Genomic DNA, 18,260 nt, shown 5'->3' with positions numbered 1-18,260 from the left:
GAGTTCTCTCTTAGTAATCCTAACATCTCCCCCTTTCTTTTGATTTAGAACATAGGACAGTCATGACCTTGAAACATAAATCCATCAATATGGGAAGTATTACAGATAATTACATAAATTACATAAGCACATAGTAACATAATAACATAACACATTCTAGAAGTATATAACATAATCATAAATTGAAAATTTATAAATGTCCATAAGTCCATTGTCCATTAGTCTCATCTTGTGTGAGGAAGTCCAATGATTCCTGATGGTTTTAAAGTTCTTTAACAGTCTTTTTATTAGCCATGCTCTTTCAGTGTAAGATGTTTCTTAGATCTTCTCCTTTATTTTGAAGTCTTTCTCTTTTTCTGTCTCTCTCTGATGGCAAGGCAAATACGACTTGTTGGCACCCATCTGATTCCTTCTCCTGTTGAAGAAATACAAGGAAACCCTCTCTCCCAGGCAGTTAACCTATCTAATTACCTTCTATTTACCACTTTCTAAATCTCTTCTCATCATCTGGCAATTACATTGGAATTGTTTGCACTGGACACAGTCCTGTTGGTTTAAAAGGCCTGTATTCTCCCCAAGTGTAATCCATTTTTGCAATCTGATTGCCTTTTGGCTCACTTATCGGGTAATCCCTTTCTGCCATGTGATTGCTTTTCTGCTGGTTGATCACATCAGAGTCCTGACCTTCTAAAGGCTCTTTGGGTATAACATCAGCTGCCATCATGCCCCAAGTCTTTTTTGCCTGGGGCCCTGGACCTGGGCCCCTCATCCCATTTCCCTGAATTATTCTACACTCTGATGCCCAATGGAGTCCTCTGTTGCATTTTGGACATGGGGTTTTAGGTCTTCTCTCACCCTGTCTTCTCATTGTATCGCCATATCTACACTGAGCTCTTAGATGTCCAATTTTTCCACACTGAAAACATCGCCGAGTTTCTCTAGAAGTCCCTTGGCAGGAGGGACCCTGTCTTTCAACGTTCATCATTGTCCGGGTGTAAAAAGCATTTGTTCCCACTGTAGCACAGCGTCTTATGATCTCCTCTAAAGGAGCATCTTTGTCTAATCCCCATATAATTCTTTTGCAAATCTCATTGGCATTTTCCTTAGCCAGATGTCTGGTCATTATTTCTGTAGCTGAATTTTCTCCAATAGTTCTTTTGACAGCAGTTTGCAAACGTCCCACAAAATCTGCAAAAGGTTCATTGGGACCTTGCTGTATTTTAGTGAAAGCCTCTCCACGATCTTTCTGTCCAGGAAGGACACCCCAAGCTTTTATTGCAGCCTTAGCAATTTGTTCATATATTGTCATGGTATAATTAATCTGTTCCGAATTCTCTCCATACTGACCTTCACCAGCTAAGTGCTCAAAAGTGAATTGTGTGTTAACTCCTATTTCCAAATTGCATCTGACTTGAATTTTACATAATTCATGAAATTCCGCAAGCCATAATAAATTTTCTCCAGGTTCCAGACATGTCCTTGCTATGGATTTCCAATCATTCGGGGTTAGGACTTCATAAGACAAACCATCTAGTAACATTTTGACATAAGCTGATGTAGCCCCATAAAGGGTACAACCTTTTTTCAAATCCTTAATTTTATTCAAATCTAAAGGTGCATATCTTCTCCTTTTTTTACCTACAGAGTCAATCTCTTCAATCACAGGATATGCATGTATAAAATCACTTATATCCTGTCCTTCTCTCTTAGCTTTAACCAATGCTTTTTCTAATCTTGTCATAGGCTTAGGCTTCTTCACAGGCAATTCTGTTTGTGTTTCTGCCTCTTCCCCTCCTTCTTCCTCCACCTCTGAAGGTGGGGTTGATGTGGGCCTGTCAATAATCTGTTCTCTAGGCAGGGTTGAAGCTTCTTCAAGAGAATCATACCATAATTCCTCATTTAAATCCTCTTGCTCTAGGGAAAGATCTTGATCTTTCCTTTTTTCCTCACACTTCCTCCTCTGTTCATTTTTAGAACTTTTCCTTCTCCTACAACTTGCTTGATAGTTTAAGGCTAATTGAACTATGTTGTAGATATAAAATACTTCTGCAGAAATTGAAGGAGGTCCATTTTTTGCTTGAAATTCTTTCATTTCATATCCCACTAGCTTCCATTTATCTACATCTATCTTTTCTTCCTCTAAGAACCAAGGGGATGTGCGTCTTAATGCAGCCAAGAGTTTAGCAATCTGTACCCAGGTTACAAGTAAACTCTGCTCCTCAATTATCTTGATTATACTCTCTATAGTACCACTCCTGAATGGGGGTGGAGCTGAGGTTGCTTCTGGGGCTGAGGTTGAGTCGGCTGAGGTCCAGGGATTGAATTTAGCTAACATGTGCCCCATTTCAGCTATAAGAGATTCCTGGTTTAGCCCTTAACAAGTTAAGTTCCTTATTTATCTATTAGCACGCTCACTTAATCTTTAACAAAGTTTCCTCGTTACTCACGGTTCTGGGTCAGAGAGACTGAGATCTAGATCGGAAGCTTTTCCACTGGAATCAGGACCGTGTCTGTCCCTGTTCGGGCGCCAAATTGCGAAGGTCTGGTCTAGCTCCTCTTGTCAGGATAAGCAAAAGTCCTTGCCCCACTTTGGGCGCCAATTGTAGCGAGCTGTCGTCTCTAGAAGCTGCCGGATCACTCTCTGGGAAGAGATCTGCTGTGTCTTCTACTCAAATCTCTCCGACAGATTCTTCTTCCTGTAACGAACCGTTGTCTCCAGGCAGTTGCTGTTAACTCTTGTCCAGAGAAGTGACTTCCCTTCCTGCAGAGAGCCCCGTCAAGCCTGATGCAATTCAGAGTCTTCTCCTTGAATCTCCTCCAGCTCTTATCCTTCTCCATGTAGACTCACTTTCCAGGCCCACTGTTGCTTTTTATCCTCCCAGAGAATGGGCGTGGGATAATGCAAGGACTTCTGGGAAGAACCACTTCAGCCAATGAGCTTGCTCCTTCTATCAAGTCAACCTGAGTTCTCACCTTGTAATTGTCCAGAAAACCTGAATTCTCACCTTGTCACTGTCCAGACAACCTGAGTTCTCACTTAGTAATCCTAACATCATAGTATTTAAGATTTTAGCATCAATATTCATTAAGGAAATTGGTCTATAATTTTCTTTCTCAGTTTTTGATCGACCTGGTTTAGGTATCAGTACCATGTCTGTTTCATAAAAGGAGTTTGGTAGGACTCCTTCATCCCCTATTTTTCCAAATAGTTTATATAGCATTGGGGCTAATTGTTCTTCAAATGTTTGGTAGAATTCACATGTAAATCCATCTGGTCCTGGGGATTTTTTCCTGGGGAGTTGAATAATAGCTTGTTCTATTTATTTTTCTGAAATGGGACTATTTAAGCAATTTATCTCCTCCTCTGTTAATCTAGGAAGCCTATATTTTTGGAGGAAGTCATCCATTTCACTTTATGCCAATAAATTTGATAACTTAAGTTGAGCAAAGTAACTCCTTATTATTTCTCTAATTTCCTCTTCATTGGTGGAAAGATCCCTCTTTTCATTTGTAAGACTAACAATTTGATTTTCCTCTTTCTTTTTTCTGATCAAATTTACCAAAGATTTATCTATTTTATTGGCTTTTCCATAAAACCAACTCTTGGTTTTATTTATTAATTCAATAGGTTTTTTACTTTCAATATTATTGATTTCTCCTTTTAATTTTTGTATTTTAAGTTTAATTTTTGGTTTGGGGTTTTTAATTTGGTCTTTTTCTAGCTTTTTAAGTTGCAGGCCCAATTCGTTAATCTTCTCTTTCTCTATTTTGTTCAAATAAGCCTCTAAAGATATAAAATTTCCCCTTGTTACCGCTTTAGCTGCATCCCACAGATTTTGGTATGATATCCCATCATTGTCATTATCTTGGGTGAAATTATTAATTGGTTCTATAATTTGCTGTTTCTCCCAATCATTCTTTAAGATGAGATTATTCAGTTTCCAATTACTTTTTGATCTATTTACCCCTATCTTCTTATTGAATGTAGCTTTTATTGCATTGTGATCTGAGAAGAAGGCATTTTTATTATTTCTGCCTTCCTACATTTAATTTTGAGATCTTTATGTCCTAATATATGGTCAATTTTTGTATAGGATCCATGAACTGCTGAGAAGAAAGTATATTCCTTTCTATTGCCATTCAGTTTTCTCCAAAGGTCTATCATACCTAGTTTTTCTAATGTTCTATTTACTTTTTTAATTTCTTTATTTGTTTTGTGGTTTGATTTGTCTAAATCTGAGAGTGCAAGGTTGAGATCTCCCACTATTATTGTTTTACTGTCTATTTCTTCTTGCAATTCTCTTAACTTTTCCTTTAGGAAGTTAAATGCTATACCACTTGGTGTATATATGTTTAGTATTGATATGACTTCTTTATTTATGCTACCTTTCAGCAGTATATAGTTTCCTTCCTTATCTCTTTTAATTAGATCAACTTCTGCTTTTGGTTGATCTGAGATAAGGATAGCTACCCCTGCTTTTTTGGCTTTACCTGAAGCATAATAGATTCTGCTCCAACCTTTTACCTTTACTCTGTATCTCCCTGCTTTAAGTGTGTTTCCTGTAAACAACATATTGTAGGGTTCTGATTTTTGATCCAGTCTGCTATCCGGCTCCATTTGATGGGAGCGTTCATCCCATGTGTGAGGTTGATTTTCAAAGCTGTGAGGCCTGGGCTTGATTTGTTGTTAATTCATAAAACGGTATCTTCAAAATTTAGCTGTCTCTCCCTTCCTCTCTCTCAGTCTCTGTCAGTCTGTCTTCTTGTCTATTCTGTCTCTCTTATCTCTCTTTGTCTCTCTCTGTTTCTGTCTCTCTCTTTCTTTCTCTTTCTCATTGTCGTTATTCTTCATGTATGCCCTTTGGAATTCTTGGACTTTTATTTTCATTTCCTTATGTCACAATAGTCAATCCAGAAAAAAATAGACTATTTCTCCTTTTAATTTAGATGTAATTTATTTCTTTAAGAAATTCTTTGTAATTGAGTCAACATAAGCATTTTGAATAGTTCCAAAAATATTTTGATATTTTATGCATTTTTCAGTTTTTTCAAATAATATTTATTTTTCTTTATAACACTTTTCATTATGTAAAAATTAATTTTAATAGATTTATTTTGTTGTTTGCCTCATGAATGTATTAATGTTCCGTTAGTTCCTTAACTGATTCCCTATTATTTTTTAAATAAAACATGATGTCATTAGAAAATAGACATAGTTGGACATATTTTTTCCTGTCTTTATGTTTTAATTTCTCTTATTTCAATGTTCTTAATTCCATTTCCATTTTTGTAGCAATGAAGGAGAACATTAATTATCTGAATTTTATTCCTATATTCACTGGGAAAGATACTTGTTTACATCTTTGCATAATTTGGTAGCTTTTAAAAGATGTATTATTATGCCATAAAATTGCTTCTTTATATTTTTTGTAGTGTTTTCAGAATAAGTATTTGTTTTCCTTTCTTAAATTTTTTCTTTATGTTATAAGATAATTTTTGTCTTCTATTGATGTCATTTTTTTCTAAATTTGAACTATTTTTATATCTCTAATTTAAATAGAAATTGCAGAGAATGAATTGTATGGTGGGCAAATCACTGGGAAACAGTTGTCAGGAATTTATTTAAAATTTTTGATTAGATATTAATAATTTTAAAAGATATCACCAGTGTTTTAACTTCTTTAATTTGAACAGTGGGCTTTATTTCCCTCATAAAATGTATCTGGTAATATCCTTTCTTAATTCTTGAGAATAATGATGGTGATATTGTACCATTTTTACAAAGGTATATATAATTCTCCAGTGGATCAAGTGTTTCTCCTTCCTTGTCTGGTTCCTTGCAATTAATTCAGTGTTTTCTTTTTCTTTTTCTTTTTTTTAAAATAATAGCTTTTTGTTTTCAAGATATATGCAAAGTTAGTTTTCAACATTCACCCTTGGAAAACCTTGTGTTCCCAATTGTTCTCCCTTCCTTCTTCCCATCCTTCTCCTAGACAACAAGTAATCTAATATATGTTAACAGTGTGCAGTTCTATTATATATATTTCCATATTTATCATGCTGCACAAGAAAAATCAGATCAAAAAGGAAAAAAGAAAAAGAAAGCAAGCAAATAACAAAAATGTAAAAATACTATGTTGCAATCTATATTCAGTCCCCATAGTTCTCTTTCTGGATGCAGATGACTCTCTCCACCACAAGTCTATTGGAATTGGCCTGAATCACCATGTGCATCAGAGATGATCATCACATAATCTTGTTGTTGCTATGTACAATGTTCTCTTGGTTCTACTCACTTCACTTAGCATCAGGTCATGTAGGTTTCTCCAGAAATTTTTGAAGTCATCCTGCTGATTGTTTCTTAAAATAATATTTCATATAATTTATTTACTATAACTTTTCAGCTATTTTGCAATTGCTGGGCATCCACTCAGTTTCCAGTTCTTTGCCAATACAAAAAGTTGCTACAAACTTAATTCAGTATTATCAATTGATATTGGAAATCTTAAAATCTTAGTGGTCTGATAGCTTGAATATTTAATGTTTTTTTTTTAAAGAATTCTTTACAATTCATAGACTGTATGAATTTCCTGAAAGAAGGGTATTTTTTATTTTTATTTTTTGAGACAATCAGGGTTGTATGATTTGTCCAGGGTCACACAAGTTAGTAAATATATGAAGTTTTATTTCAAATCATGTCTTTCTGACTCCAAGGCTCCTACTGTATCAACATGCTATCTAGCTGTCTTTTTTTTAAATAGCTTTTTATTTTTTTTTATTATTTTTTAAAATAATTTTTTATTATATATTTTTTTATAATATTATCCCTTGTATTCATTTTTCCAAATTATCCCCCCCTCCCTCTACTCCTTCCCCCCGATGACAGGAAATCCCATACATTTTACTTGTGTTACAATATAACCTAGATACAATACATGTATGTAAATACCATTTTCTTGTTGCACAATAAGCATTAGATTCCGAAGGTACATGTAACCTGGGCAGACAGATATTAGTGCTAACAATTTACATTCACTTCCCAGTGTTCCTTCTCTGGGTGTAGTTGTTTCTGTCCATCATTGATCAACTGGAAGTAAGTTGGCTCTTCTTTATGTTGAAGATTTCCACTTCCATCAGATTACATCCTCATACAGTGTTGTTGTTGAAGTGTACAGTGATCTTCTGGTTCTGCTCATTTCACTCAGCAACAGTTGATGTAAGTCTCTCCAAGCCTCTCTGTATTCCTCCTGCTGGTCATTTCTTATAGAGCAATAATATTCCATAACCTTCATATACCATAATTTACCCAACTATTCTCCAACTGATGGACATCCATTCATCTTCCAGTTTCTAGCTACAACAAAAAGAGCTGCCACAAATATTTTGGCACATACAGGTCCCTTTCCGCTCTTTAGTATTTCTTTGGGATATAAGCCCAGCAGTAGCACTGCTGGGTCAAAGGGTATGCACAGTTTGACAACTTTTTGGGCATAGTTCCAAATTGCTCTCCAGAATGGTTGGATTCTTTCACAACTCCACCAGCAATGTATTAGTGTCCCAGTTTTCCCACATCCTCTCCAACATTCATCATTATTTGTTCCTGTCATCTTAGCCAATCTGACAGGTGTGTAGTGGTATCTCAGAGTTGTCTTAATTTGCATTTCTCTAATCAGTAGTGATTTGGAACACTCTTTCATGTGAGTGGATATAGTTTCAATTTCTTCATCTGAGAATTGTCTGTTCATATCCTTTGACCATTTATCAATTGGAGAATCATTCGGTTTCTTATAAATTAGGGTCAGTTCTCTATATATTTTGGAAATGAGACCTTTGTCAGAACCTTTGCTTTTAAAAATATTTTCCCAATTTGTTACTTCCCTTCTAATCTTGTTTGCATTAGTATTATTTGTACAGAAACTTTTTAGTTTGATGTAATCGAAATCTTCTATTTTGTGATCAATAATGATCTCTAGTTCTCCTCTGGTCATAAATTTCTTCCTCCTCCACAGTCTGAGAGGTAGACTATCCTCTGTTCCTCTAATCTATTTATTATCTCATTCTTTATGCCTAAAGCATGGACCCATTTTGATCTTATCTTGGTATATGGTGTTAAGTGTGGATCCATATCTAATTTCTGCCATATTAATTTCCAGTTTTCCCAACAGTTTTTTCCAAATAATGAATTTTTGTCCCTAATGTTGGTATCTTTGGGTTTGTCAAAGATTAGATTGCTATAGATGTACCCTTTTTTTTCCTTTGTATCTAATCTGTTCCACTGATCTACCGGTCTATTTCTTAGCCAATACCAAATGGTTTTGGTGACTGCTGCTATATAATATAGCTTTAGATCAGGTACACTTAGACCACCTTCATCTCAGTTTTTTTTTTCATTAGATCCCTTGCAATTCTCGACCTTTTATTCTTCCATATGAATTTTGTTGTTATTTTTTCTAGGTCATTGAAATAGTTTCTTGGGAGTCTGATTGGTATAGCACTAAATAAATAGATTAGTTTGGGGAGTATTGTCATCTTTATTATATTCAAATAGCTTTTTATTTACAGGATATATGCTTGGGCAATTTTTCAGCAATGACAATTGCAAAACCTTTTGTTCCAATTTTTCGCCTCCTTCCAGCCATCCCTTCCTTAGATTGCAGGAAGACCAATGCATGTTAAATATGTTAAAGTATAAGTTAAATACAATATATGTATACATGTCTAAACAGTTATTTTGCTGTACAAAAAGAATTGGACTTGAAACACTATACTATTAGCTTGTGAAGAAAATCAAAAATTCAGTCAGACAAAAATAGAGGGATTGGAAATCCTATGTAGTGGTTCACACTCATTTCCCAGAATTCTTTTGCTGGGAATAGTTGGTTCTATTCATTATTGACCAATTGGAACTGATTTGGTTCATCTCATTGTTGAAGAGAGCCACGTCCATCAGAATTGATCATCCTATAGTATTGTTGTTCAAGTATATAATGATCTCCTGGTCCTACTTGTTTCACTCAGCATCAGTTCATGTAAGATTCTCCAGGCCTTTCTCAAATCATCCTGCTGCTCATTTCTTAAACAGAACAATAATATTCTATAACATTCTTATACCAAAATTTATTCAGCTATTCTTCAATTGATGGGCATCCACTCAGTTTCCAGTTTCTGGCCACTATAAAGAGGGCTGCCACAAACATTCTTGCACATACCATTCCCTTGCCCTTCTTTAAAATCTGTTTGGGATTTAAGCCCAGTAGTAACGCTGTTACCACATCCCAGCCAACATTCTGCATTATCTTTCCCTGTAGTTCTAGTCAATCTGACAGGTGTGTAGTGGTATCTCAGAGTTGTCTTAATTTGCATTTCTCTGATGAATAATGACTTGGAGCATCTTTTCATATGGCTAGAAATAGTTTCAATTTCTTTATCATAGCCCTTGAGCATTTATCAATTGGAGAATGGCTTGATTTCTTATAAATTAGATTCAATTCTCTATATATTTTGGAAATGAGGCCTTTATCAGAACTTTGATTGTAAAAATGCTTTCCCCATTTATTACTTCCCTTCTAGTCTTTGTCTGCATTATTGTTTGTACAAAAACTTTTCAATTTGATATAATCAAATTTTTCTATTTTGTGATCAAAACAACCTCTAGTTCTTCTTCTTTGGTCATAAATCCCTTCCTTTTCCACAGGTCTGTGAGTAGACTATCCTATGCTCTTCTAATTTATTTATAATCTCATTCTTAATGCCTAAGTCTTGAACCCATTTTGACCTGAGTGTGGTATACGGTGTTAACTGTGGGTCAATGCCTAGTTTCTGCCATACTAATTTCCAAGTTTCCTAGCAGTTTTTGTCAAACAATGAATTCTTATCATGAAAGCTGGGGTCTTTGGGTTTGTCGAACACTAGATTATTAAAGTTATTAATTATTTTGTCCTTTGAACCTAACCCATTCCACTGATCAACTAGTCTATTTCTTAGCCCATACCAAATGGTTTACTGGAAAGTTCTCCCTTTTCATTTAAAAGACTAACAATTTGATTATCATCTTTCCTTTTTCTAATCAGATTTGCCAAAGGTTTATCTATTTAATTGTTTTTTCATAAAACCAACTCTTAGTTTTATTTATTAATTCAATAGTTTTTTTACATTCAATTTTATCAATTTCTCATTTGAATTTTAGAATTTCAAGTTTATTATTTGAGGATTTTTAATTTGGTCTTTTCTTGCTTTTAAAAAAATTTCTTCAATTCTTTAATTTTAATCTTCTTTAATTTTAATTTTTTAATTAATTTAATTTTTAATTTTAATTTAATTTTAATCTTCTTGAATTTTTAAAATTTCCTTTTTTAAATTAATTTTATAATTATAACATTTTTTGACAGTACATATGCATAGGTAATTTTTTTACAACATTATCTCTTGTACTCCCTTCTCTTCTGAATTTTTACCCCCATGCCCTCCACCCCCTCCACTACATGGCAGGCACTTCCATACATATTAAATATGTTATAGTATATCCTAGGTACAATATATATATGCAGAACTGAATTTTGTTGTTGTTGTTGTTGTTGCAAAGGAAGAATTGGATTCAGAAGGTAAAAATAACCTGGGAAGAAAAATAAAAAATGCTAACAGTTTACACTCATTTCCCAGTGTTCCTTTTCTGGGTGTAGCTGATTCTGTCCATCATTGATCAACTGGAATTGGATTAGCTCTTCTCTATGTTGAAAATATCCACTTCCATTATACATCCTCATACAGTATCATTGATGAAGTGTATAATGATCTCTGATTTTGCCCATTTCACTCAGCATCAGTTCATGTAAGTCTCTCCAAGCCTCTCTGTATTCATCCTGCTGGTCATTTCTTACAGAACAATAATATTCCATAACATTCATAAACCATAATTTACCCAACCATTCTCCAATTGATGGGCATTTGTTCATTTCCCAGTTTCTAGCCACTACAAAAAGGGCTGCCACAAACATTTTGGCACATACAGGTCCCTTTCCCTTCTTTAGTATTTCCTTGGGATATAAGCCCAGTAGTAGCACTGCTGGATCAAAGGGTATGCACAGTTTGATAACTTTTTGGGCATAATTCCAGATTGCTCTCCAGAATGGTTGGATTCTTTCACAACTCCACCAACAATACATCAGTATCCCAGTTTTCCCACATCCCCTCCAACATTCATCATTATTTGCAATGCAATGAAAATTACATTCAATAAAAATCCAGGGGAAAATAGACCAAAAATAATTGGAAACTAAATAATCTTATACTAAAGAATGATTGGGTAAAACAGCAAATCATAGACATAATTAATAACTTCACCCAAGAAAATGACAATAATGAGACATCATACCAAAATGTGTGGGATACAGCCAAAGCAGTAATAAGGGGAAGTTTTATATCTCTACAGGCCTACTTGCATAAAATAGAGAAAGAGAGGGCAAATGAATTGGGCTTACAACTAAAATTGCTAGAAAAGGAACAAATTAAAAACCCCTAGACAAACACGAAACTTGAAATTCTAAAAATAAAAGGTGAGATTAATAAAATTGAAAGTAAAGAAACTAATGAATTAATTAATAAAACTGAGTTGGTTCTATGAAAAAACCAACAAAATAGAGAAACCCTTAGTAAATCTGATTAAAAAAAGGAAAGAGGAAAAGCAAATTGTTAGTCTTAAAAATGAAAAGAGAACTCACCACTAATGAAGAGGAAATTAGAACAATAGTTAGGAGCTACTTTGCTCAACTTTATGCCAATAAATTCGATAACTTAAATGAAATGGAAGAATACCTTCAAAAATTTAGCTTGCACAGATTAACAGAGGAAGAAGTAAATAGTCCCATTTCAGAAAAAGAAATAGAACAAGCTATTAACTTCCTAAGAAAAAAATCCCCAGGACCAGTTGGATTCACATGTGAATTCTACCAAACATTTAAAGAACAACTAATTCCAATGCTATATAAACTATTTGAAAAAATAGGGATATCAGGAGTCCTACCAGATTCCTTTTATGACACAGATATGGTACTGTTACCTAAACCGGGTAGGCTGAAAACAGAGAAAGAAAATTATAAACCAATCTCCCTAATGAATATTGATGCTAAAATCTTAAATAAATTATTAGCAAAAAGACTACAGAAAATCATCCCCAGGATAATACACTATGACCAAGTGGGATTTATACCAGGAATGCAAGGCTGGTTCAATATTAGGAAAACTATTAGCATAATTGACTATATCAATAACCAAATTAACAAAAAACATATGATCATCTTAATAGATGCAGAAAAAGCATTTGATAAAATCCAACATCCATTCCTACTAAAAGCACTTGAGAGTACAAGAATAAATGGACTATTCCTTAAAATAATAAGGAGCATATATTTAAAACCGTCAGTAAACATGATATGTAATGGTGATAAACTAGAATCTTTCCCAGATTAGGAGTGATAAAAGGTTGCCCACTATTATCATTAGGATTCAATATGGTACTAGAAATGCTAGCCTCGGCAATAAGAGCCAAGAAAGAGATTCAAGGAATTAGAGTAGGTAATGAGGAAATCAAACTATCACTCTTTGCAGATGATATGATGGTATACTTAGAGAACCCCAAAGACTATGCTAAAAAGCTATTAGAAATAATTCAGAACTTTAGCAAAGTTTCAGGATACAAAATAAATCCACATAAATACTCAGCATTTTTGTACATTACCAACACAATCCAACAACAAGGGATACAAAGAGAAATTTCATTCAAAATAACGGTCGATAGTATAAAATATTTGGGAATATATCTACCAAAGGAAAATCAGGAATTAATATGAACAAAATTACAAAACACTTTTCCAGCTTTTTAAGTTGTAAGCCCAATTCATTGATCTTTTGTTTCTCTATTTTATTCAAGTAAACTTCTAAAGATATAAAATTTCCTCTTATTACTGCTTTGGCTGCATCCCACAAACTTAGATATGTTGTCTCGTCATTCTCTTGGGTAAAATTATGGTTTGATGAATGAATGAAATATGTCTATGGATTGGATGAAATGAAATTGATGAAATATGTGTATGATTTGTTGTTTCATCCGATCATTCTTTAGGATGAGATTATTTAGTTTCCAGTTACTTTTTGGTCTATTTAACCTTAGCTTTTTGTCGAAAGTACTTTTTACTGCATCATGATCTGAAAAGAATGCATTTACTATTTCTGCCTTTCTGCATTTAATTTTGAGGTATTTATGTCGTAATATATGATCAGTTTTCTCCAAAGATCTATCATATCTATCTTTTCTAGTATACTATTTACTTCTTTGACTTCTTTCTTATTTATTTGGTCGTTTGATTTATCTAATTCTGATAGTGCAAGGTCTAGATCTCCCACTATTATAATTTTTCTGTTTATTTCTTCTTGCAACTCTCTTAACTTCTCCTTTAGGGAATTAGATGCTATACCACTTGGTGCATATATGTTTAATATTTATATTCTTTCATTGTCTATGCTACCCTTTAGCAAGATATAGTTTCCTTCCTTATCATGTTTAATTAGATCAATTTTTGCTTTTGCTTGATGTGAGATAAGGGTGGCTACCCCTGCTTTTTTGATTTCATTTGAAGCATAATAGCTCCAATCTTTTACCTTTACTCTGTATGTATCTCCCTGATTTAAATGTGTTTCCTGTAAACAACATATTGTAGAGTTCTGGCTTTTGATCCAGTCTGCTATCCTCCTCTGATTTATGAGAGAATTCATCCCATTCACATTTATGCTTTAAATGACTAATTTCATATTTTATACCATTTTATTATCCCCAGATTATGCTTTTCTTTTTCTTACCCCCCTACCTCCCCTCCCCATTATCAAAGTTATGCACACTATTTGCCTCACACAGCTCTCCCTCTTTAGAATCAATCCCACCCCCTTTGATTCTCTTCCCCTTTCTTGTACCTTTCCTTTATTACTGTTTTCCTTTCTCCTTTTCCTCCTCCACTTTTTAATGAGGTGAGAGAAGTTTCTCTGTAAATATGTCAATTATTTTCTTTTGAGCCAAATCTGATGAGAGTGAGATTCACCAATGTTCCTCCCCTTCTCTAAATTCCCTCAGATATGATAGGTTTCCTTTGCCTCTTACTGGGATGTGGTTTCCCCTCTTTTTATCTCCATTTTTCCCTTTTCCTGATGCTATCCTCTTTCCATTTCTACTTCCCTTGTTATATTATATCAGTAAAATCAAATTATACATGCACTCTTTATGTCCATCACAGAAATACAGTTCTCAAGAGTTTTTTTTTTTTTTTACCTTTTTGTGCTTCTCTTAAGTCCTATAGTTGGAGGTCAAATTTTTTTGTTTGTTTGGCCCTGGTTTTTTCATTAGAAACAAATGGAATTCCCGTATTTCATTAAATGTCAATCTTCTTTCCTGAAAAAAAAAATGTTCAGCTTAGCTGGGTAATTTATTTATGGATACATTCCAAGTTCTTTTGCCTTTCAGAATATCAGATTTCAGGTCTTGGTCCTTTAATGTGGAAGCAGTTAGATCTTGAGTGATCCTTATTGTGGCTCCTCGGTATTTTAATTGTTTTTCTTTTTTTTTTCTGACATATTTGACATATTTTATTATCTTTAATTACTTTTTGCATAGCTGCCCTTTCCTTTCCCCATTTTTCTTGTAGCCATAATTTCTTCTAGCACCAGGTTACATCCCCCTTTGGGGTTTTGTCTGGAGTCCTGTTTGCTATCAGTAGCCTTAGGATTGAAAACCTGCTCTCTTTCTCTATAGAAGCTATTCGATGGTTAGTGTATGCTTGGCATTTTTACTCATTTTTTAAAGAACTTAGGGTATGCCTTCAGGGCAAGGGGGTTCCCAGCTTCCTCTGCAGAGCAAGGATATATATATATATATATGTATATATAGATATAGATATAGATATATAGATATATATTTATATATCTATATATATTTCTATATCTATGAACAGTAGCTGTCTTGAAAATGGTGGGGCTGTGGAAGTGCCCCTGGGAAGATCCTTGCACTCTTCCCTGGGAAACATAGCCATACTATGGAAGTTCTGTTGCCGGGGGCTCTTTGCGCAGAGCCACCATGCTGTTCAGATTTTTGGCTGCCTTGGACAAAAGCTGTGAGTTGGGCATCTGTGCTGAGCCACTACCTGTGCTGGGTGAATGTAGCCAGATCCTGTTAGATTCTGGAGTTTTTTGGAGTACACTCTACCTTTGGCCTTTTTGTAACTTCTCTGCTGATCTATTGCTTTACAACCAAAGCAGAGCAGCCAACCTGTGGTAGAGTCCTCCCTGAAAAATCTCCACCTATAGGGAGGCTGCCCCCAGCCTGATATGCTCAGTGTATTAGCCACTGTGTTCCAGCTGATCAAGACAAACCTTTTCTGGAGATCTTCTAGATTATTTTCAGCTGCTAATTTGTTGTACTCCTAGTATTTGTGGATTTTACCAGTCAAGCATTGTTTCTGAGGCTGAATTTGGTAATTAATAATGAGGGTAGAAGAGGATCTTAGATTGAAGCTATTGTCTCCTCTGCCATTTTGACTCTGCCCATAAGCTGTCTTAACAAAGGTACTTTTCCTTTAATATTTTCACAGAAAATACTAAATTTGACACTTCCCTCTTATTGAAAAATGACTTACCTCCAAGCCAATTTACCATTTGATTAAATGCTTTTGGTCAAATAACTCTGAGAATCAATGTTTTCCATAATTATTCACAGTTGTCTCTTTGACTTTCACTCTTTGGCCCCATCTCATAAGGGTAAATAAATCTCAAAGTAAATGATGGTACTATTCATTAACAATGAAGCAAACAAATGAAAGAAATACACACATAAGTACAATATAGATGAAATAGGTCCTCTGAGAGCAATAGTATTAGATGCTGGAGGAATAATGTACATATAGCCAATAAGAGTATAACACTAACAACTGGGAAATCTGAAGGAGCCAAGTTTGAAATCCTCATTTTCTATATTCAGTAACCTGGGGAAGTATTGTCATATATGCACAATATATTTTCTGCTTTACAAACTTCATAATTGCTATGGAAAGTACTTTATTTGAAGAAAGTTTAATTTGCATAGTCAGAATCCTATTCCATAAGAAATCAGGAGATTTGTAGTTATGACCTTACTTTCAGAAGAACACATCAAAAAGTCTTTTTAGTCTAATTTTTTAAACTAATTCTTGATGTTCATCCATGATAAAATTGACAGAATTATTGATTTAACAGTGTCTCATTTCTGTTCAGAAAATATTGAATTAAATATAAAGTGACTATTTAGGACTCATTGTAAGTGATTTCTAGTTGAAATGGATTGTAGAGAGTTTAATTTTTTGTTTAGTTATGTAACAAATACATTAAAGTACATTATTTATTCTATATGTGGAGAAATGACACTCCTGATGGGTCTTTATCTCATTCAGCCTCTAAATTCTTGTCCTTATGACTTACATGAAGTCCAAAATGAGACTGAACTTGATGTGGAAAGAATAAAACTGTGCTTTATGGGTGACAAAAACCTGATCATTCTGGGCTATAGCATGATTTTATTGTTGTTTACAGATGCAAAGGAGTGCCTGCAGTGCCCTGAAGATCAATATCCCAATAAGAAGAGAGATCACTGCCTCCCCAGGACTGTGACCTTCCTGGCCTATGAGGAACCTCTCGGAATGACTCTGGTCAGTGCAGCCATCTGCTTCTCTCTCCTCACTGCTCTTGTCCTGGGGATCTTTTTGAAGCACAGGGACACCCCCATAGTCAAAGCCAATAACCGCAGTCTCAGCTACACTCTGCTGGTCTCCCTCAACCTCTGCTTCCTCTGCTCCCTGCTCTTCATCGGCCATCCTACCACAGCCACCTGCCTGCTGCGCCAAACCACATTTGCAGTTGTCTTCACAGTGGCCCTTTCCTCCATTTTGGCTAAAACCATCACTGTGGTTCTGGCCTTCAGGGCCACCAAACCAGGGAGCAGGCTCCGGAGCTGGCTGGGATCCACAGCATCTTACTCTCTCATTTTTACCTGCACCCTCATCCAAATGTGTCTCTGTGGCATCTGGCTTGGGACATACCCCCCGTTCTTGGAGATGGACATCCACTCTGAGCCTGGCTCCATTATCATCCAGTGCAATGAGGGCTCCCTCCTCATCTTCTACTGTGTCCTGGGCTACATGGCCCTGCTGGCCTTAGCCAGCTTCACTGTGGCTTTCCTAGCCAGGAACCTGCCGGACACTTTCAATGAAGCCAAGTTCCTGACCTTCAGCATGCTTGTGTTCTGCAGTGTCTGGATCTCCTTCCTGCCCTCCTACCAGAGCTCTAAGGGCAAGGCCATTGTAGCCTTGGAAGTCTTTGCCATCTTGACCTCCAGTGCTGGGATTCTCACTTGCATCTTTGTTCCCAAGTGCTTTGTGATCCTTTTAAGATCAGAACAAAATACTCTGAGGATATTTAAAAAGAAAGCTACTCCCTGAGAAGCCAGGCTTTCTGAAGCTCACAGGTCACAGACAAGGAACAACTTTGATCCGATAGCCATAATGAAATATGATAAATGTATGTGATTCATTTGCCTCTGTTTTCTCTACTATTCATCTTTGTTTTTTATTTGAATGTAGTACTATTTTGAAAGCATCCTATTGCCTGATTTAAGAATAGAAGCTGAATGGGATCAGTTGCTGTTTTGAATTATTTTACATATAGCAGACAATATGTGAATTATATTTTAAAAATATTGGTGGAAAATAATTGTTGAATTTAAATAAATGACAGTCAGTTTCCAATTATAATCTTTAGTTAAGTCCATGCAACATTATGTATTATTGATTTATTACTTGGAAAATTGGAATTTTAATTTTACCTCTGTGTGAGTTGTATTGTTAACAAACATTTTTGAGTGAATTGAACATACCTCTGAGAGAAGATTTATGGGAGAATGCTAATTAATTTGCTGAGTAGAATGGTTTCTAAACAGTGAAAATGTATTAGAAGTGATTTAGCCTCTCACTTTTCCATCAATTATGTAATTGTAGAGTGATCATTGGATCAAGAAATCTGTTCCAAAGCCTTATTATTTCCATCAAATATATCTTGTTACAATACCTTGGGCATATAAGTAGTTGGTTGTCATGGAACAATAAAAATGAGACAAAAATAATGCAGGAATAATAATATTCTTTTCTTTGTTTAAGGAAACTACTTCAGTTAGAATATTTTAGTGATCATATTAT

The 18,260-nt window shown here is 34.9% G+C and overlaps 1 protein-coding gene across 1 annotated transcript in view; it reads left to right on the top strand.

The window, feature by feature from the left end:
- LOC141547596 (vomeronasal type-2 receptor 26-like) overlaps positions 1-18,187 on the top strand; it is a 31,481-nt gene extending 13,294 nt beyond the window's left edge. Inside the window, exon 4 of the mRNA XM_074275982.1 lies at positions 16,603-18,187. Within this exon, the coding sequence (XP_074132083.1) occupies positions 16,603-17,507 (905 nt within the window). The 3' untranslated portion in view covers positions 17,508-18,187. The remainder of the gene's footprint in view (positions 1-16,602) is intronic.
- The last annotated feature ends 73 nt before the right edge of the window (positions 18,188-18,260 follow it).

Source organism: Sminthopsis crassicaudata, chromosome 6 (genome assembly GCF_048593235.1).
Source record: "Sminthopsis crassicaudata isolate SCR6 chromosome 6, ASM4859323v1, whole genome shotgun sequence".
Classification (NCBI taxonomy): Eukaryota; Metazoa; Chordata; class Mammalia; order Dasyuromorphia; family Dasyuridae; genus Sminthopsis; species Sminthopsis crassicaudata.
The sequence above is the reverse complement of the archived record's forward strand: the minus strand, read 5'-3'. Positions and strand labels throughout refer to the sequence as shown.